This window comes from Mytilus trossulus, chromosome 6 (assembly GCF_036588685.1).
Source record: "Mytilus trossulus isolate FHL-02 chromosome 6, PNRI_Mtr1.1.1.hap1, whole genome shotgun sequence".
Lineage (NCBI taxonomy): Eukaryota > Metazoa > Mollusca > Bivalvia > Mytilida > Mytilidae > Mytilus > Mytilus trossulus.
In genome coordinates, this window is record NC_086378.1 from 43,193,919 (window position 1) to 43,217,419 (window position 23,501).

Below are 23,501 nucleotides of genomic sequence, written 5' to 3' on the forward strand. Positions count from 1 at the left end.
AGACTTGGATGCAGTCATGAGCTAGATCCATATTCAAGGTGGGGTCGTGCATTTTCTTGGTAGACAGTTTTCAAGATTTTTTTCATTTGCACCCAATTTTGTTCCTGCACGTTTCCTCATGATGTTCTGTTTTCTCCTAGCCTTAGCTTCAGCTGATGTTATATGTTGCTTCTATGTCATTCTTTTCTCGAAAGGTACCCCAATGTATGTTTGTTGGTCTTACATTTTAAGTGGAGTATCGTCCAAAATCAATTTGACAGATTTGGTTTTTGGAGAGTGTGAAGAGTGTTCCGGTTGTTTTTTTCTCTGTTGATGGTAACACACCACTGCTAAGTCAAAGTGACTATCATATCTAAAGCTGTTTGAATTCTGTATTTAGCTGTAAACGCATACTCTATTGAGCACCAAAGAACAAAATCGTCTGCATAAAGTTCTGGTTGTATCCCTTTTGGAAGCTCTGGTACTAGGTTATTCATAAAGAGTATGAATAGAGTTGGTGATAATACTCTTGCTTGTTTTAAGAGTACTTTCTGTCCACATTACCCATCTACCAGCACTCTGGCTCATCTATTGTATAAGTAAGATTTGGTTCATTTGTACATTTTTCCACTTATGTCATATCTTACATTTTTGCAAGATGTTAATCTTTTCATACCTTATCAAATACTCTTTGGAGATCTACAAAGACAGCCAATGCTCCTTTTTTTTATTGGAAGGCATCTTCTACTACCTGCGATAGATGTGTAGTCTGGTCTTCTGTGCTTTTGTATTGTCTAAAACCAGTTTATTCATGTTCAATGATGTTCTCTGACTCTAAGTACATGTACATGCACTTGTTTATTATGTGCTCCAACAATTTACACCACCTGTTGTTAGGCTTATAGGGCGATAACTTGAGGCTTTTTATTTGTTCTTTCCTTTTTTAAGTATTTGCATCATTATTGCTTCCTTCCAGCACTGTGGGACTTGACCTTGTCTCCAGCTAAGATAAAATATGTCCAGCAAAGTATTTAGTGATGAGTTCCCTAGGTGTTGTAACATCTCATTTGTTATGTTATCTGGACCTGGTGACTTTCTTCTTTGGCTTTCTTATAGATTGTTTCCTCTCAGAAATTGTGATGTCAGTCTGCATGATCTCATGTTTTCTGTCTTTTCCTAATTTCTGTTCTTATCACTTTTTTTACGTAAGGTTTGGATGCTGGTATTGTCGCGCTTACTATGACTGGGTCGAATATCTTGACCACATTGTTGATGTTCTTTCCTTCAGTAACTATGTCCTTTGTAAGTTCATTTGGTCTTGTTTCAAATTTTCCCCAGTTTGCCTACTTGTAATTCCATCTTGGTAATTTAGCAATAATAGTTGTTTTTTTCCTCTGATGGATAGTATAATTGGGCGATGGTCACTCCCCCTAGCTGGTCACTTACTTTTCTATTGATATTCTGGTGTATATCGTCAGTACAAAAAGCTAGGTCTGGTGTAGTTGTTGTGTGTCAGCGGCGAAATAAGAAGGTTGGTGTATCAGTTGGATCATTGACAAGAATAAGATGGTGTTCATCTTGCCAATTTTCCCTGGTTTCTTCTCTTTTATCTATTGTGTTGTATCCCCAGCTATGAGATTAGCTGTTAATATCTCCTGCCATGAGAAAGTTACTGTCTGATATCTGTATGGAGTATTTTCAATTTTGGATTTTTCTGGGGATATAGGTTCATATATTCTCTATAGGTGCCCTATATCCCTTCCGTTAGGCGAGTCAGGACATGTATAATGCTGACAGGGAATATATGAGCCCGTCTCTCGTGTGAAGATCCCAAATGACATATGATATTAATGTTTGTAACATGTTTATGCTATGTATGCCATACCACTTCTAAAACTTTCAGATCTGGAAAGGGCAGATAATTAATAACCAGAATGTTATATTCGCAACCTTATAACATTAGTTACAATTGCTTTTCAACTTCGTATAGTGTTTGGCTTTTTATCATTTTTGCATTCACGCGTCTATTGAAGACGAAACGCGCTTCTTGCGCAAATACACAATTTTAATACTTGTATCTTTGATGATTTTATTTATTACATCATTTGAGCTACATGAATACATGTATCCAGTACTTGCTAGCTATATACAAATCGCTATAAGTACATTCAACTATAGAAGAAACTTCATTTACATTTGTTCATTCATTTATTTGACGAAAATGAAATCGGACATTAACGCAATTATAATTTGAAATTGGATTAGATCTGACGTAAGAGTGAAAGGTTTCACGCTCCGAAATAAGATGAAAAAAAAAAAACTTGCTTCAATCCACCAAAATTCACTTGAATATACGAACATCGATTTTTTAAAACATATACCTTAAAGTTAATACATTGACTAATCCCTATTATGTATGCTAACGCCGAAGCAAAAGATGTCCGCTGCATTGCGTTGAATCATCAAATTTTATTCAAATACATTTTTTCACTTATATTTTTTTTTGCCTCTCTAGAATCAAAACACTTTTTGGTCATTTCTTTGTTTTCACAATGCAAACTGGGGCTATTGTGTCGATGCCGTTAAAATTGTCCCGTGGCAAAATAGCACATTAGCCCATGTATGACATAAATTCTTGTTATTTTAATTGACTGAGATTTTTATCTGAAATGTTTGTTTTGTAATTACATGTTTATCCCAGTTCAGAGAGGAAGATTACGAAAAATATTTCTGTAAACATGTATATTGTGCAACTGTAAAAAGCGATATTTTTCTAATTAAGAAGCTGAAACAACTCTCTATATGAATTATTATTTGACAGTCATACAGAAGAACTGAACATTTGGGCTGAAATTGCTGAAGACAACTTAAGAATCTATATGGTTTTAATAGATGGTATAAATGTTCTTGTTTTACTGTTAAGGTCGATAGTTGCTGAATATATGTGATGAGCTTATGTGAACGGATAACTGCGCTGCATAGGTGTTCAAATATACAGATTCGGGTTCAGATTCAATTTGTTGTACGGAGGTGCGAATTTGCAAGCGTAGATTTCCAATAACATAGTAAAAGACAATGAAAATTAACATACCGACCATAGAATAATAAAAGAATAAATCATTTAAATGGTCTTTGAGAAAAAAAAGAACCAAGAGGTATTTTTTTCATTACGTACAAAATAGCCCATGCATATCTATCATAGATGTTTATGCAATGTGTTTTGCAAAAGCTATTGCCAAAATATCTTACATAAATAAATCACGTAATTGTGACTTCATTCAATATGGTTGGTTTTTAATTTTTTTAGTACAAAAGGTCGTGTCTATAGTTGGGTTTAAATGTTTCAGTACAAAAGGTCGTGTCCAATTACGGTGACTGTCGGGTGTATAGTGGAGACTCGCCGCTACGGATCACTAAAGCACCTCTACCTTGTAATACATTGTTATACCGCTGTGGATCAGGATTAAATTTTTTTGTACACAAGGAAATGATATACTTATTGTTTTATTGGATTTTTTCTTTTTAATACATATGGAGTATAACAATGTTTAAAAAAAATGAAGATCAGGTAAGATTTTTACTATATAAATTAAGATAAATGATTAAAGATGAAAATTAAATTAAAAGGAATGAAAAATGAAATGAAAGAAAGAAAAAAAATGAAATGAGAGGGGGAAAACGAAAAAAATGTGTGCCAAGGGTTTCAAAGTATAAAAAAATCAACGTTGTTGTAATTTTACGATAATGTTCTTGTAAAGTACCTATACCGCTTTTTTTTTGTTACGATGCATGTTAATAAAAAAATAAGAATTTAATTCAAAAAAATTATAGGTAAAAATAAATAAAAAATAAATATATGACCACTGATCTTTAATATTTACGAGATTCACATGACAGGTTAACATTGTTTAATTGACATCTGATGCACTTTTCCTACCAAATGATTTAATTAACTAATCTTATATTAATGTTAAAAAATATGTTTCTTAATAATTAAATTATGATTTATCAAGTCCAAGGCGTCATTCAATTAACTTTAAAGAAATTAAAACCGATGACATAACAGTTGACACCTCCAGAGCAAACAATGACAATTCCTAGCATGCTATATAAAAGTTTAAATCGTTATTTTATTTTAATTATGTGGACATAGTCTGAAAATCTTGACCTATTTTAAAAACACGCCAATCAGACAAAATCCAGACAAAGGTTAGTTTTAAAATTATATATCTTAAAATATTTTTTCATCATTTTTCTAATAACAAATTTCAAATTCTAGTGATATTTTCCGATATATTTTTTGATAAATAGTTTTTCACTTCTGAAAAAAAATGGCAATGCTATCAAGTTGCAGCGTAGACATTTTTGTGTCCACCAATGAAAACGGAGGAACAAGTATGGTAGCCATTATTTGAGGAAATCAAAGGTTTGGAAACATGTTTATTAAGAAAGCTTTATCTTTTAAAATATACGTTTTACAATATTTAAAAAAAATCATGTTCAACGTTGTCTTTAGAAATGGTATATTTATACAAAAACTAATCAGGACGAAAGAAAACTTCTTATGTTTTCATCTGCATATACCTTGCAAGAGAAGAATGCCTTAAGTGCTGCTTATGTTAACGGTTAGAAGTAATGCGGCAAAATATTATCCAAACGAAAGAATTACCTATAGTTTGTAAATAATAAGCGTAAACTTGTTTTAATTGTTAAAGTAAAAACCAAAAACTCATGATTAGAAAATTTTCATATTTTGTTCAATCGTAGTAAATATGCCGCTCGAGAAAACAATTTCAATTTGTGAGGAAAAAGTAACACTTACACATATTCTCCGTTTATGCATTTAGAAATGATTAAAACGAGAGTAAGGTTGTAACTCCCCCTGGAAAGGTTGACGTTAGCTGGACCTTAGTGGTAGTTTTCGGTCATAACTAAGGCGATCTCCAAAACTTAGTATTCAATTATTTATCCTTCCTTTGCTCTAAATATGTGTTGCTTTTGAATAAACGTTCCTGATGAAGTCAAATTCAGGAACCATTTTGAACTTACAAAATTTATAAAGTGTATATTCACTTTTCATTATGTTCTCAATAGATTTTTTTCTTACTAAAAGTTTGTCTTAATCCCCCCCTTTTTTCTCATACGCATATTGTTTACCCTTCCTCTTGTTTCTCATACTTATATCGTTGAAGTGAGTTACCAATGGTTGACTTTTTTTAATTTAAGTTTTTTTTTCAAAATGCATAATGACAACATCTTGCACATGGTATGACTTTTGTAATAACAAGGGGATTACACTAACAACAAAGAAACATATTAAATATCGAGTAAATGGCGAAATAAATATATCCCAGACCATTTGAATAAGTAGTCTTTTACTTGAAAGGGCTTTCACCTTTTATAACAATAAGATATTTAGCAATAACATTGTTTACATTACATAACCATTTCAGACATGTTATGTGGCAAACGGACTAGAAAATCCTTTCCTAATTGCTTTATAAAGTAGCAATGATATTTCGATCAAACTTGTATTGCTCCGTGCATTTATTACAATTTTACCATGAATGATTTTTTTATCATGCTTCAAATCTAAATTTGTTAGTTGAACATGTTGTTTTACTGATTGGGACTGATATCTTTGAGCAAATCAATTTGATCTTGGTCAAGTTGGAGGCCACCATGTCCTACGTGCGAATGGTCAGTAATTTTACGCTGTTTGGTTTTAACGACCTTGTGAATACAAACGATACAAAAGAGATATTGATCTTATAGGCTATTCAAAGTGTTATTTAAGTATGTAAATAAATTAGTTACAAACATTCGAAGGTCATTTGGCAAATAAGCATTGTATTAATTTTAAAATTTTGAAAACGTATTTACAACTGTATCATTTAGTTCATCATTCGAAAAAATGTTATGAAATTAATCCCTAATTCGAGTTTAAATGTCAATATTATCTGAGACTACTATGTGTTATAGTAGTCTCAGATATTAACAATATAAATAAAAGCTATAAAGGGATCAATTTAAATCACAAATGACATTATATGACATATAAAGACCTATAACAAAATAACAGAGAGACACAGTGAACTTGCAATTATCTCTTTTAAGAAAACTCATATAAGCATACGAGCGAATGCATATACGTTTTCGTTTTTCTTCTTCACACATGAGAAACAAACTAATTATCAAGTTGAAAAGAAAAATTAGTCATCACCTTCAAAGAATATTCAATTCAGTATTTTATTGGAAAGAGCAGAATAGAGGCGTGATCCAAATACAAGCAATAATAATATTAAAACAACATATAAATAAGATATAGATGCATATATATTGATATCATTTGTATCTTTTTTAAGTGATAAAAGAAATTCGAAAAAGTCCTGAATGCGGCAGTTTATTTATCGAAATTATAAACTAATTGGATAGAAATCGTCGGTAGTTTATAAGATGATTTTATATGTGTAGACCTCTAGACCTCTTTTTTGTTGTGTTGTTTGGTTGGTTGGTGCCTTTTTGAAACATATTACACATCTTTCTTATATTCATACTCAGAAGTCATAAAGTGTTGAAAGTTGGTCTTACAATGGTCACAACTAAATGTGGTAGTGCACACACATGTGTTTTTGTGGTCACAACTAAATGTGACTGTCGTATAGTAGTGCACACACATGTGTTTCTGTGGTCACAACTAAATGTGACTGTCGTATAGTAGTGCACACACATGTGTTTCTGTGGTCACAACTAAATGTGACTGTCGTATAGTAGTGCACATACATGTGTTTCTGTGGTCACAACTAAATGGGACTGTCGTATAGTAGTGCACACACATGTGTTTCTGTGGTCACAACTAAATGTGACTGTCGTATAGTAGTGCACACACATGTGTTTCTCTGGTCACAACTAAATGTGACTGTCGTATAGTAGTGCACACACATGTGTTTCTGTGGTCACAACTAAATGTGACTGTCGTATAGTAGTGCACATACATGTGTTTCTGTGGTCACAACTAAATGGGACTGTCGTATAGTAGTGCACACACATGTGTTTCTGTGGTCACAACTAAATGTGACTGTCGTATAGTAGTGCACACACATGTGTATCTGTGGTCACAACTAAGTGTGACTGTCGTATAGTAGTGCACACACATGTGTTTCTCTGGTCACAACTAAATGTGACTGTCGTATAGTAGTGCACACACATGTGTTTCTGTGGTCACAACTAAATGTGACTGTCGTATAGTAGTGCACACACATGTGTTTCTGTCTGTGTTTAAAAAAAAACAACTATTTTATTCAAATCTGAATCCGTTAGTTCAACACGTTGTTTTACTGATTGGGACTGATCTTTGAACGGGCGTATTGCATTTCCGCTAATTTTTCAAAGTCCCAATACTACGTTTCCGCAAATTCAAAATATACGTTTCCGCAATTTGTATTTATTACTTTTCCGCAAATTTACCTGGTAAATTATAAAGATTTGAATGAACATATATGATAAATTATATTTTTTTTCTTTTTAATAAGAAAATGTTCTGATTTCAGTATAGCTACAATTTACTAGATAAAACTACTGACTCGGGTAAGGATGAGTTAAACTTCATTGAGAAATCTTTGGTTTCGCTTACTTGCCAACTGACATGATTGATGAATGCTTTGTTGAATTAATTGCCGATGCTCCATCTGACGATAAATGCATGCGGTCTGCCGATTACATATTGGAATTTTATATAGATGGCAATTGAGATTTCCACCAACCATTTGGGCATCACCCCTGACCCCGAGGAAAAAAGATGAGAACTCTAACTGTTAAAGCACCCGTTCGGAAATATGAAAAGGAGAAGATGGACTTCCTTCCTGAACAAAATACAAAATTTGTAAACGATGAATGTGCTACTATGGACTCTGTACGACGTGTTGGCTACAAATATTCTGCCAGAACTGACTTATGAACTCATATCAAGATATTTTTGAACATACGTTTTCATAAATTTTAATGATGTATTTTACTTACATGTTATGATGACCTTTAACTTAATACATATTTATTTTGTATTATAGCTTTGCTTTCGATCAATAGGTATTCCTTAAATATTCGTGGGAAAGTAATAATTTATTTTTTCCGAAATAGTTACATTTTTGGCGGAAAAGTAAGATATTTATTTGCGGAAACGTAAACTTTTTTTTTCGGAAACGTCATCTTTTTTTCGCGGAAAAGTAATGCCAATTTGCGGAAACGTAAAACGCCGCTTTGAACACATTCATTTGACCTTGGAGGCTACCATGTTCTACGTGCGAATGGTCAGTGTGATTTTACGCTGTTTAGTTTTAAATGACCTTTTGAATACAAACGACACAAAAGATTATCCCTTTTAAGAAAACTCAAGTAAGCAAACGAGTTAATGCTTATACGATTTGCCTTCTTCACACACGACAAAAAAAATGATCAAATTAAAGTAAAAAAGATAAATTACAGCTGTGTCATCAAGTACATCATCCGAAAAAAATGGGAAAAAAACCAGGATTAACTTTTTTAAAATGTTTTTTTGTTTCTATCTTCGATAAAGTTACGAGCTGCAAAGGAAGTGATGCCTTTTAACTGGTCATTTGAACTTAAACTGAAATAGAAACTCCAAAATCCAAATTCACAGAAAGAATCATGTTGGTTAAAATCTCCTTTTCAAATACGTAGTTAGTCAAATTAGTTTTTGTTTCCAAAGAAAAGGTGGTATTACGGTTTAATCACTATATTCAATAGCCTAACTCGTTATTAAAAAGTTATTTATATTTTGAAATATTGCATGCTCATATTAATAGTTATCAAAGGTACCAGGATTAACATTGTAATGTAATATACCGGAATTCGGAGTGGATTTCATAAGTCTGGTTTACTTTGAGTCGTAAAAATCACATTCGTTAGAGGGGCGTAATTGATATCATTGTAAAATTTAAACTTTATTTGTATTAAGATTTACAAAAGATTTAAGAAATCAGCCAAGTTCACTGAAATTTCGTATCTTTATTTTTGATATAGTACTTTTTATACTCAAACTACATCAGTAATAACCAAATGAGACAGTAACACCAATTTTCCAGTTTTTACTTGTTGCGTAGTTCATTCTATCATATTATTATGTCGTATTTATTTCACTTTGTCATTCAAGGTTTTTTTAATTATAAACTTGTTCAACTTTCCTATTTCAAATGCATTAGGTTTATTTTTCATTTTGCGCTTGGTAAACTCCTGTATATTAAAACATTTACCAGGTATTTTTAGATTATGGTGTTACATAAATTATGCACTTTTTTTCCAACATAATACCATATCGCCTACACTCTTGGTCGTTGTTATCCTTCTATCTACAAAAAGGAAATTTATACGCAAAGAAAAAAAAATAATTAGTTATTGATGATCATAAGTATTACATTTTATTTCTCATACATATCTAAATTACAACTTGTAATCCTTGGTAAATGGTTTAAAATTAGATTCAAAACACATTTAAAATTGCATGAAAGTTTTTGATCAAATGTCTTAAATATTTAGCTGCACTTTTTCATGCGGAAACCCACTGATTTATTAGGTTTTCTCAGCAGGATTTTCATAACTAGATGCATGCATATCACGTAGAGAATAAATACAAGATGATTGAATGAAATTGACAACCACTTGAATTATGAAAAAAGTAACCCAACACTTCAAAGAAAAGTATCAAAATATCATTTTAACCCCCTCTTAAATTTGAAACCACTTCTACAAGGCCTTTTATATTTGATTTTCAAAACATTTAATTTAATTTTCAACAACAAAATGTTTGCAGAAAATGTGTCATTTCAGAGGTAATTATATGTGTGCTTTTAACATGTATCAACTGAAAAGATTCACACAATTTCAGTTATTCAGATATTCAGTAAAAAGAATTTGCTGCAAGCGCCCCAGTCTGTTTTCTGCTACAATTTTTCAATTAACATAGAGTGTTTGTCGGTGTACGAAAAAAACCAATTGTTATGTATTAAACGAATATACACTAAAGAATACAGAAATACCCAATATGAAAGTAAGAAGATGTAGTATGATTGCCAAAATGAGACAACTCTCCACCAGATACCAAGTGCCGTAGAAGCTCAAGTTTTATGTCTTATTTTGAAATTATCCGAAGACATGTGCTTGTCCATTTTTCATTGCAGGCAACTTAATTATCATAAACGGTACCAATTTTAATGCACCAGATGGGCTTTACAACAATTAATGTCTCTTAAGTGATGCTCGAGGCAAAACAAATTAAATATTCAAAATTTAATACAAATGTATAAAAGAGAGGATCAAACCAAAAAAGGACATAAATTATAGCCAAATCCATGAGGAAGATATGTTCCTAAATTTAAAATACTCTAAAAAAAAATTATCACGGCAAATTTAGATAAAAAAAATATCTGTATTTTCACCTTGTGTCACATGTATATCGTGGTTATTTTTAGTTACACCATAATTGCCACCTATTTTAGACATTGCCACCTATTTCAGACAGCGGTAACATTTTGATATACAAGAACCGAATGCCGAAATGCAAGATTAGAGTTCTTTTTTGGTCATATAGTTCTTTAACTGTTATGGTTCTTTCACATTTTTGGCCATCAAATGTTCTGCTTTGAGCAAACCCGTTAAAGATGAATCAAGAAAAGCGTTTCTGAAGCATTGAAATTATAAAGTGTTGTTTTGATTTTTTAAACGATTTTTTCTAAATGATAGGCTATGTTTATATGTAAGGTAAACCCATTGTATGATTTTCATATTTGTAATAAAAGGCTTTTGTGTCCACAATCATAGCATACTTGGTTTCATATTTCAGATGAAGTCACGAATAGCTAATTCATGCTTCATTGTGTGAAATAAACTAGACTGATAACACAAAGAAGGTGTTAAAGGCCGTATACGTTCATTGACCTGTAGATGAGAACAGCTGTACTTAAAAAATGTCAGACTGCCAATATTTTTCACTTTTGGTGGAGATTTTTCAATCACAACCAGGGATAGATATGTACACTCTTGGAGGAGACATTTTCTGCTACTTAGAGCTATAGATTTCTCAGATTATGAACGGCCGATACCATAGACTCAAATGGCCGTTTCTTAAACATTGAATCATTATCTATACGAAACATTTGAATATAGGAATAAACAAATTCTCAAAAGTTCTTGAGAATATTTCATAAAATCAGGTGCACAATTATAAATATGCAATCTTCCTGTGAAGTTTCGGGGACCTGTGGGAAGAGTTAATTAACCAAAAATTGTACCCTGTTTCATAAATGTTGCGAAAATGACTTAGTTTTTAAGTTTGTTATAATAATAAAAATTCCTGAAGCAATTCTGTAATACAAGTTGCACATGTTTTGATATGTGCAATATTCCTGTGAAGTTTCAAGGATCTAGGATACAAAAAGTAAGAGTTGAAGAAAAAAACTGGTACCCATTTTATCCACAAGTCCTGTTGTCCGCCTACCCAACATTTCCACGGTTTTGTCTAATACCAGGATTTTCTAATTAACAATGTAACATAAATTTTTTTTTTTTTTTCTAGCACTAAGAAATCAACGACAATCATCCCATTGTATTTTATTATTAATACACCATATCTTCTTAATTAGCAAACTTGCGCATCTGTTTTTTTGGGGCTATACTGCCACTTCTAAAACTCATTTTTTGACACTATAATAATAATTATTACAAAATCAAAATGCAAAAAAAAGAGGCTCACATCGGCCATAGATTTCAAGACTTCTCAAATAATGTGAGTTGTGTGTTTTATGAAACATAAGTTTAATATTATGTTATCTTGTAGAGGTGAATTCTGTTTTGTTGCTTAATGCTTTCATTTTGTTTAAATAGTGCCACGGTATTGATTTTTCTCGTTGTTGAAGGTCATAGGTTTATAATTGCTTACATCGACTTCATTTGAACTGTGGTGGATAGTTGTCTGCAATCATACTACATCTCCTTGATTATGTTTATAATACGTAACAAACAAAAGTGGCGTATCTTTAATGCCAACTTACATGCAGTGTGTAACGGTACATCAGATGACGTTTCATTTTCAGATGTAACTACTTCCAATAATAAAAGTGTCTTATAATTCACACACAAAAAAATCAAACAAACAGGAAACCGTGAACTTTTAAAAAATATCCTTTAAATTCAAACTGAAAATTACAATTTCCTTTTCAGGACGATTTAATATTTTAATGTGTTGGTAGCCAAACCAAAAGACTTGACAATCAAAAAGACTAGACAATGGCAAAATTTCAATTATACACCATTGTTGCGCCTTGCTTTATTATCCTAGTGTGTTTAAGTGGAATGGAAGCTGGAGGAAAGTTTACTTGGCTTCAGAGGGATAGATTTGATGAAGTTGTAGGAAAATACATCAATGCTATAAAGGGACACAACTGTGCACCAAGATCGAAAGCTGATATGATGATGAGGGATGATATTGTTACACAAATTCCGAAGGCAAACGAGCTTCTCAGTAAAGTTTTCTATTCAAATAGATCTGTGCTAGTACATATGCATAATATGGCTCTTAATAGGGCATTCTTCATGAGTTATATATTACAACGAATGAATAGTACCGAAGACTACTCTATACAACCTAATCTTCATTATCTCTATATGTCAGTAACGGCAGATATCAATGCTAATCCATATGCCATAAACGGATCATCCATCATTTTTGACCAAGATGTCTATTATCCGAATTGGTTGACAAATTTGGATTTTAATAAAACTATTCCATTGTTCGGTGTAAAAGGCTGGCGGAAAGACAATACTTTTGCACAAGGAAACTTTATTCGAGAACCTAACAGACGAGTTGTTCAATGCCAAGATATAGGAGCAGGAAACAATAAAAATTATACCCATGACGGATATAAGATGAACCCTTGGTATGACTTTTGGTTACCGGATCTAGATGGACAGGAAGACAAATCTAATAAATTTACATATAGCGTAGGAATTCGATATTCAAACGTAACGGGAAAATTCATCAAAGAAGATTTTGATGTTTTCAATTTTTTTGGTCCAAATCTACCTAGTCAGAGCGAAAAAGACATTGGGAAAATGCCAGTCAGATTTACAGTACCATATTTTGATTGTGGAAAATCTGACACATGGAAAGTAAGCGCCGTAGCTCCAATCGTTGATTTCTTTCCAAGATATTCAAATTATACACACATGAGACGACAGAGGTAAGTACACGTCATCCATCAAAATACTCAGCGTTTAAAAATACCATTTAAACTTCAATATCTATTATAACTGAAAGTGCGTACGGGTTTTATATGTGTTGGTTTATTGTTCTTCTGCTAAATTTTGATTGACACATGATGGAGCACAGCTCAATTTCTTACTTCATGCATGATAAGATTCTAAAGTTAGAAATGTCAATTTTTAAACATACTGTAGATGGTATTTTTAAACGCATCTTAGCAAAGGTCAAATTCATTTTGTTTGTAGTTAAGGTTATCAATATTTGAATATCATAATGATTTCTGATTAACATTCACAATATACATGTTGTCCAATGATTAAAAGAAGAAAGGTAGGAATCGTTTTGATTTTGTACCACCGATATAAGCGCTAGTAAGACCTCCCTTAAAAAAAAAAATTTTGACTGAGCTGTGTTTATTCAAGATTCAATTAAACATTTAGAGTTAATTTCTCATATTTATATCAAGGGCTCATGAATATTTTTCTTTCACTGAATATTACAATTGACACAATTACTTTATCCGTTCTAAGAAAGTATTTGCTTTTTTTAGGTTTGTTGGAGTGATAACGATGGATACGGATTTTTTGAAAATTGACTTTAACCCATGTGGAGTCAGCGCTGGAAATCCGGGACCAAGCTACCTTGCAGGAGTAGCAAGGTGTAAAGATCACACTGGAGTAAGTTATTTCTTAATTGGGACAGATAGAAAAAGTTTATGTAATACAAAACACAAAAGTGTCGCTGACCATGTCATGACTTAGAACCATAACGACCCTTTTTTAAACGTTATTCGATTTTCGTTTCATTGTTAATGTCTTTGTAGTTGTTGATATGAATAAATGCTTGAAACGTATTGAGAATAGTCAAGAAAAATATGGTGTTAGATGCGTATGTAATGTAGCCAATAAATTGATTTCAAATCAGAACTTATTATTGATCTTAACACATGTTTCATATCTACGAAATTCGACATGGATAGAACTGAGGATGGAACAAATAAATACTAACGATTGTAGCCGTTGTTTAGAACCACACCAAATGCACATGTACAAACGAAAGACATTTCTGGACCATTTGTCACATAAGTAAAACAAACCATAAAAGCATGCACTGTAACAGTAATAATACATGATTTTATTCTCACATGGAGATTCCTGTTTATAATGATGGACTATACCGATCTTTTATTGTTTAATATTTACTTATTTCTTCTAAAATTTTTTTAGTGCAAAGCTAAAAGCGGTAAAGGATATGGGCGTGGAGGATACATCTGTCACTGTAAGGGTAAATACGTATATCCTATGGATATCCAAGGACCATACGATGGAAAACTGATAGAAATGTCAACCAATGAGGAACGGGCAAACAGTTTTAATTGCATACGTGGCGACCGTAAGTTTAAAATTGTGTTTTATTGGAAATGCGTTAATTGAACACTTAGATTTTATCATGTTCTATCAAGATTCTTTATTTCTCAAACACCATAAAGTTACAATGGTACAAAGAAGTTCATCAAAAGTTATATAACATAACACAAACACACATGACAAGATGAGATGAAAATATGAAATAAAATAAAAGAAACAGTCTAGTAGCGAAGAGTGGTGATTAACCAAGAAGACTCACTTGAAAAGTTATAACCCTGATAAATTTGCACAGCTTTTTCACTTATTTTTAATTTTTAACTGTAATAGTTTTTCAAATTTTAGTATGTTACATCTGTGCAAGAAAAAAGAATCCAAATATTGTGCTCGAAAATTTGCCAAAGAACTACACTGCAAAGTATAATGAAATTCATCACCAATCTCGTTACAATGACATAAGTTACAATATCTAAGGTTTCGCTCAATCTTATTCCATTTACCAGTTTCGATGGGTAACTTATGCTTACCCGTTCGAAATCTACAATATGTTATTCTATCTTTATCGCTTAAAATATTCAGATATTCCTCAAATTCAAAACTTTGTTTATACAATTTGTAGGCCAAACCTTTTGATGAACAGTCAATATCAGCCCTCCATTTCTGTTGAAACTGATCAAATAACTTTTGTTTTAAACTAATACACAACCACTTAGAATTAAAATTTCCTTGTGACCACCATATATTGCTATATCCACATTTATCTAAGGTATTTTTAAAACGTATTTCAACCAATCTGACCTAAATTGGTTGTCAGAGTTCTTCAAGAACATGTATTTGTATTATATTTTAGCAATTCTATCAGAACGGATTGCTCTGTGTTTTTAGTTCAAATGAGCATACGCGCTTCAGTAGAAATAAAGTCAAATTTATAATTAAAAAAGCAGCCATTCCAGTCACAGTACGAAAACGATAGATGTTAACCCCCAAATGAATACACGACGCTATACTCCCTGTACGTGAATTATTTTCCTATTTAATATATTCAATTCACATAAATACATTTATACTATATTTTTACGGTATGTCTTTGTCAAAACAATGAATTCCAAAATTAACAGAACTACAATTAATAATATAGTGTGTTTTACACTCGAGCCAATGAATTTTATGCTTTATTTTTTTTATTTTTTCATAGATTACCGCGTTCTTCCCATTGTTGACCAAAATGCTGACGTCACAGTTGAATTTGGAGTGGCTAATATCAATACTCGTAAGAAGAGGTCACTTCTGTCAATAAATGAAACGGATTTCATACACTATGGAAGTGAAAAACATGGAAAAGTTGAAAGAGAAACTGTAAAGGAAACTACCAAGGTTGAGTTTGAACAGAATCAGAGGAAAAAGGAGAAGAAAAAGAGAAGAAAGAGAACCACGGATTACGGAGATAGATCAGAATTTGATCAAATGCGCTTTGATAGAATGATCAGGATTTTCAGACAGAAAGTCAGTATAAACAAAGACAATTGCAAGAGTGTCCCTGCAAGTTCTCTCAATCTGCCAGGAGACGCTGCTTTTGACGTTGAAAATCAATTTAAATACCAAGGAGCAACGGCCCTGAGACTATCGCATTTTCTATCAATTTTCCTAGAAACTGTTCAGATAACTGATAACTTTGGTAATCTAAGAGGAGGTGGTAGACTTCATCAGGATCACTTATTTGGAGAAGTCTTAGCTAACGTAATGGGAGATCACAGAATTTTATCAAGTGGCATTTTCTTCGAACCATACATCTTTGAAAACCAGGATGGAACTCCTAAAGAACTTTTTGGTCCTTATGCCTTTAAAGACCGAGGCGTTGCTAAGGCTATAGATATGGCAGGTTTACCAAGAAAATATATATTTGAAGACTGGTACCAGAATATCAAACAGAGCTGGGAAACTAATACAGCTAAACTCAAGAAACATAAAATGAATCAACTGGTTCGCTCAGACGCAAAAGGGACCAGCTCAATAAAATTTGAATATTACCCAATAGGATACTATGCTCCTAAATATGAAGATGGTCTTTGGTCTCATCCTAAGTTTAAGTGCGATGGAATGACAGATAAGTGGGTGATGACATACAGTATTCCTTTCTTCAGAAGAGACTATGTTGCAAAGAAAAACAAATTCGCGTAAGTATAAAATACAATGGCATTGGTTTTTTTGCCAAGTTCTAGATAATGTTAGTTTCAAATGAACGACGAAATGTATGAAAAAACATATCTAAACAATTTGATATCATAATTTTTTACCACGATCAACAATTTATTTAAATAACATGTATATAACCATTTTATTTTAAATAGCTTGTACTTTTTTTGCAATTTCATAAGTGCATATTTTTAAAAGTTCTCAAATAGTTATGAACACAGAAATAATTATATGTCTTCCTTAATTTTTTTTAGAGGAGTTGTAACTGTCGATGTACCTCTTGATAATTTGGAAATAAACCAATGTCCAATGGCATTTAGTGTTGCTAATGCATTCAAAAATACAGCAAGATGTCATAAGTCTACTAAGGTAAGTTGTTAATCATCTACACACTCTAAGGTCCCGAGCATTACTGATAATCGATTGATTGATTGTTGGTTGCTTGACGTCCAGTGGGGCATCACTGATGAAGATAATTCACGAAGCAAGACATAATTAGAAATATCACTATTTGCAAAGTAAATGGGAAATAGACAAGAAGTTTCATATACAGATTAGTAATACACATTCATTGATCGATCGGTAGATATACAGAGACACTGTCAGGATCAAAGCGTTATCATTACTTAGGTACCAAGTTTTCATCTTTTGTGGTGGTATAATTTTTCAGACTTTGAAATTTAGAAAATATTTCGATATCACAAGTGAAATAACATACAGGGATATGATATCTTAAAAAAAAATCCACATAGATGATACAATTTTGTATGCTTTTTACTCTAATTTTTCATTTGGAGCAAAACGTTTGAATTCCCTTCTGAAACAAATCATTTTGACAATGAGAATTTAATAATTCATATTTAAAAAAAAAAACATGCCCATTGATTTGAAATACTCATGTTATTGAAGGACACAAAATCACCATCTTTCATATCATTCTCTACTCTTTTGTGTAACGTTTCAGCGGATGTCACTATCGTTATTTTTAAGACTTTTAGTATCTTTTGTAACTATATGTCCCTTTAGTTCTACATTTGATTTGTGATTTCCACTTTGGTAATACAAATTGTATCTTTTCCATTCCGTATCTAACTCATTTCATCTCCTTCGTTTTGTATACGATATACAAAAATCTCCTCAAGTAGCACCACTTTTTATCTTCCTTTGAAGTATCTTCATTAATATTTACTTTATTTCCAGTGTAAAATGATTCCTGGGTATAAATACTCACGAGGAGCATACCGATGTGATTGTAAACAAGGATACGAGTACCAGTTTGCTGATGGAAAGAACTTTATAGAAGGAAGTTTAGTCGAGCTGGAATATGAAAAGAAAGTCAAGGGACTGTTCAGTCGGTAAGTCATTTTAAAATAAATTGATAAATGAATTAAAGCATAGTCTTTTTATACAGTCTTGTCCTTATTATTTTTTTCATTTTTTTTTTCATTTGTAAAAGCTTGTTCAATGACTTTGTTAGATTTTCTTTGTCGGAATAGTAGTAACATTTGTTTACTTAAGTAGGCATCTATGTTCAATGTTGGTATTATTTGTTCTCGCGTCTTGTATTAAATATTCAGTTAAGTTTGCATTAAGAAGAGTATTAAACAAAACTAAACTGTTGTTGAACTATATATGATGCATATCAAATGAATATGACATTTCTATTAAAGGTTTATGAATGGAAAAATACATTTCATACATTTTTATCCCTTTGTTTGATGTGTTTGAGCTTTTGAATTTGCAATTGCTGAGGGACTTTCGGTTTTTAATTTCATCGGAGTTCTGAATTTCAGTGATTTTACTTTTAATTAGACTGAACAATTTCGATTTATTTGCTAGCAGTGGTCTTAGCTTGCAAAATGATCAATTTGAAATAGACGCACTACCATCAGACACCAAAAACGATGTGACATGCCTTTGATGAAAAGCATTATTTCAAAAATTAACAATAAAATTAGTTGAAGAGAGGCGAATGATCAGCTAAAAAAAAGGGGGGGATTGAACAATGCCATGGCAAAAACGAAAAACGATCAATAGACAAAAAACAGTGCATAGAAAACTTTTCATAAAAAAACAAGTTCTAAACTTCTCTTACTCTTTGTAGGTTTGATTCCCTAGTATGTCGAGTACAAGGAGGCGCCAGTGCAGTTGCTGTGAATTACTTTTCAGTATTAATAGGGATGCTTGTGGCATTAATGATGTCAAGATAAACAGTAAAACTCATATATGTATCATCCGTTACAAAAGATATACACGAGAACATTTTTCATTTATAATGTATATGAAGAGGAGATGCAAACTGTTGTATCTACTAATGTGCATTTATCATCTGATTCAAAATCAATTTTGACAATTTATGAAGATTGATTCAAGTTAGTTTTTTTGAAGTAATCAATGCATCATCATTCTTAATTTCTGCAATTGATATTGGATTGTGTACATTATAGAAGTATAATCACTTGTTCATCTACTTAGTAGAACAAAAAACGTTTTCAGTCATAGCGAATTCTTCGAACATAAAATTGATGAATTCATGCCTTTTTGGTTGATGAATCAACGATCATATACCTGTAACTCAAATGGAGACTGATAGGGTCTTATAAAGACAACTCTGAATCAATTATGTTATCATAACACATTGAATATATGAAATCCATCCAAGTAGTATTATTACAGCAAACTGTATTAATCAAGAGAGAACGTGACTGTAACAGTGCTATGTTGTTGTATTATTGAATTACTTATTTTTAAATTTTATATTTATATTTTTTACATTGACTTGAAATCCATTTTTATGAATCTCATTTTTGTAAATTTAATTTATTGGAATGAGAAAAAGTTGGGTGTTTTTGTTATCGTTTCCAGTTTTGACCAATATCTTCCTAATGGCAACTGGACTTTTCAAATGTCAACTTATCGCATGTTAAGATTTGTATTAATTGAATTATTATTGTCAGAAATCGAACATCATTCCAGGGTTTATTCCCGATGGTCCCATTTTTCGGATTTCTAATTGTCTCACATTGTTTTATTATGTTAAAATAAATCATTGCATGAACATATTAGCAGTTGATATCAATTATAAATTCATATCAATTGATTAATTAAACATGAGAATGCACTTTTGGTTAAATAATATAACATACAAGTGATAATCGATGTCTATACTGTAAGGTATATAAACAAATATCGAGATGAGAGGAGAATTCCAATATTTGGAGAATATATATATATTTTTCTATTATCTTCAAGTTTTTATCTAAATGATTAAACACGTACACTCAATTTTGTTTCTTCTTATTTCATTTCTATGATCTGCAGATTAAAGGGTTTGGAGATTGATTTGAAGAAAAAAAATACATATTTCAAATTACAACGTCACATAAGCATCAACTTCATTACCTTTTACCTGTAATCAAAAAAATTTGACAATTAAAAAACATCAATTAGAAAATTGAATACACTACCAGATTTGTTATCATTTATTCAAATTTTAACTCTGTTAAAATACAGCTTAATAAAAACAAGATTTGCAAACTCTGACATGCATCGACTTCTTTACTAATAATTGCTATTATGTGGATAGTCCTAAATATAAAGCTTTACTACAACTATCATATGATCCAAGAAAAGGAGATAAAGGTCAAGGTCATAAAAACCGAACAAGAAATAAAAACTAAATGAAAATTACCTTTTAATCATTCAATACACTAAATAAAGATTACCTATTGCTTATAGTTTCTAAGAAGCAGACTCAACCAAGAAAACTTAAAATTGATCAATGGACCATGAAATGAGGTCAAGATCAGACGAACCATGCTAGGCCGACATGCACAGCTGACAAGCCCTCAATACAACACACATAGCTTATAGTTTTAGAAAAACAGACTAAAACACAAAACTTAACACTGAGCAATGAACTGTGAAAATGAGGTTATAGTGAAATAAAACCTGCGAGACTGACATATACATATTAAAATATTTCCATACACCAAATATAGTTGACACATTGCATATAGTATTAGAAGAAAAGACTAAAATTCAAAAACTTTACTTTGACTATTGAATCATGAAAATGAGGTCAAGGTCAGATAACACCTGCCAGTTGGACATATACAGTCCTTCCGTATACCGAATATACAAGATCTGTTGCTTATAATATCTGGGATATGAAGTTGATCACAAAAACTTAACCTTGTTCACTGATCCATGAAATGCACTTAATGTCAAGTGTCTGACGGACAATGTACGCACATACCAAATACAGTTATTCTATAACTCATAATATGAGAGAAATTAACATTACAAAAAATCTTTAAAAAACAGTCTGGTTGTTTAGAAATGTTGTTAAAATCCTTTAAACTTATTTTCATTACATATTTATTTTTATTATAAAACATGATAGAAGACCTGTACCGATATCAGTACTGGTTGTTTTGTGTTCACTTCCATGTCCAACAACAACCAAGCCTTCATGTATTTTTTCCAACACTCATCACAATAGTTTGTATCAAAATATGCATTTACATGTGACTCATAAATAAAGGCAACAGTAGTATACCGCTGTTCAAAACTCGTAAATCTAGTGACAAAAACAAAATTGGGGTAACAAACTAAAACTGAGGGAAACGCATTAAATATAAAAGGAGAACTACGACACAACATTAAAATGTAACACACACAGAAACGGACTAAGCGTTAGACAAAATCCGATGAAAATAACAAATATAACACCAAAACCAAATATATGAATTTGGGATAGAACAATACCGTGACACGTCTTATAGTAATGTGAATTCTTACTCAAATATAAGAGAAAACAAACGACACAACGGAAACACAACGTTGAAAGTGAAAGTACTTTAATTCGTGGGTATCAATTTTCGTGGTTTGAGCTATATTTACATGTTCGTGTGTTTTTAAATCCGTAGATAAAGCCTTTAGAAACGAAGGTTACAAATAGTATGGATTGAAGGAAATTGCAAAGTAAACATTGACCCGTGTAAATCGTAGTTATAACAATAATTAACCCATGATAAAGTGATCAACAGATTAAAGACCACCAAAGGTCTTAATTAGGCCATAAACATTTTATTTCGTTGGACACTTAAATTCGTGGATAAAGTCATCCTCGAAAACCACGAAAATTGGTACCCCACGAATAAAAGTACTTTCACAGTATGATATAACAATGGCCATTTTCATGACTTGGTACAGGCCAATTTTAAAGATAAAAATGGTGGGTTGAACCTGTGGCGATCAGATTGAAATAGTTATAAAGCCAAGCATCCTAAGTTTTTTGAAAAATTCATACTTTTGTTAACAGGAAATTTATAAAAATGACCATAAATCTGATAATCATGTCAACACCAAAGTGCTGACTTCTTGGCTGGTGATAAACTAAGAGACGAAAAGTCCACCAGCAGTGGCATCGACCCAACTGATGTAAAGTAAACTTAGTACTAAGCATAATGTACATGTTAATATTATAACTGTGACTCCATACAAGCACATAGATGAAATTGAAGTGTTATGACATCGACTTGTACTTGTTCGCTTGATGACAATAACCATCGGAATAAGTTAAAGAATAGATTTCGATAAACATAGTTAGACAACAATGATTCCGTAGCAGGATTTTATAGTGTGTCTCTTGTTTAAGTTTGTTTGCAAATTAATGTATATTTTTACGTTTACTTATATCATCTGTTATATTGATCAAATCCATTTATATTTTATAGAAGAACAGATAACTACGTGTAATGTTTGTACAAATACTAAATTAGCATCAAAAGTTTGGTTAAACTTACTGAATAACTTATTTGACGCTGTGACCCTTATCGATATATCCTTTATCAAAGACCTTTGGATTCCCTACAACTCAATAGTAGATTGGCAAAGATAAGTTTGATTGCATTCCTTATGACATAAAGCTATGCAACTAGCATTGTAATTGACATATTATGTACGCTAGATTCAATCATTAAGATACAAGCGAATATTGAGTTAACAGTGTACGAGTGAAAATGAACTTATATACAATATACAAAACACTCCGAAAGATCCTTATAATGTACTTACATAGCATTTTCAATACATTTGGATCTCTAATTTGTCATAAGAATCGTTCGGATAATGTCCAATTGACGTATACCTTATCACTCAGTTATTATAATTAAATGTGTTTGATATACCTATTACCGTCATTGATGGCAATTGGTCAACGAAATTGACATTGTGTCGAACACTTAGCGAAGGACATCGGGGCAAATGTCCATGTAAGTCTTCATGAGAGTGCTTTAAAGAAAAGGATGAACAAAGAGAACTTTGATATGTTTACTAGTATCCCAAGTGTTTGTTGTCTTATGTGCAATATACGATTCCGATTTAGTGCATAAGAAACATGTACCTTGAACAACCAAAACCTCTAATGTTGGGGAGCATATTTATTGAACATTCTTAAAACAGTATCAAAACCAAAGAAAACCTGAACAGTCAAAATAACATCATATTCTTTTTGCCTCGGTCAAAATTTGCTATCTCCTATTTGTAAGCAAACCTGTAAAATAGTGGAACTCGATAAAACGAAGTAACATAGGCAATATCCATTATGCTTCGCACTCGACAATTCTTTTGTTATGGGAAACGACTTCAGAAACAAGGAGACCATCGACGCGCCTTTTTACACGAAA

General features: G+C 31.9%; 1 protein-coding gene across 4 annotated transcripts; it reads left to right on the forward strand.

The window, feature by feature from the left end:
- The first annotated feature begins 2,691 nt into the window (after positions 1-2,691).
- LOC134721389 (uncharacterized) lies at positions 2,692-20,094 on the forward strand. Of its 4 annotated transcripts, none has more exons than XM_063584360.1 (8): positions 2,692-2,874; positions 12,211-13,229; positions 13,803-13,929; positions 14,479-14,644; positions 15,812-16,790; positions 17,064-17,178; positions 18,010-18,164; positions 18,914-20,094. In XM_063584360.1, the coding sequence occupies exons 2-8, from the start codon at positions 12,277-12,279 to the stop codon at positions 19,017-19,019; spliced, it is 2,601 nt and encodes an 866-aa protein (XP_063440430.1). In that variant the 5' UTR covers positions 2,692-2,874; positions 12,211-12,276; the 3' UTR covers positions 19,020-20,094. The 4 variants fall into 4 exon arrangements, with proteins under 4 accessions (XP_063440430.1, XP_063440428.1, XP_063440426.1 ...); XM_063584358.1 differs by lacking the exon at positions 2,692-2,874 and adding an exon at positions 3,311-3,547; XM_063584356.1 differs by lacking the exon at positions 2,692-2,874 and adding an exon at positions 4,056-4,188.
- Positions 20,095-23,501: the final 3,407 nt, after the last annotated feature.

Excerpts from the sequence above, each read along its gene's own strand:
- LOC134721389 (XM_063584360.1), top strand. The coding sequence starts at position 12,277 with ATGGCAAAATTTCAATTATACACCATTGTTGCGCCTTGCTTTATTATC. Across the intron at positions 13,230-13,802 it reads ACACACATGAGACGACAGAG|GTTTGTTGGAGTGATAACGA; the intron begins GTAAGTACACGT and ends TGCTTTTTTTAG. Across the intron at positions 14,645-15,811 it reads TAATTGCATACGTGGCGACC|ATTACCGCGTTCTTCCCATT; the intron begins GTAAGTTTAAAA and ends ATTTTTTCATAG.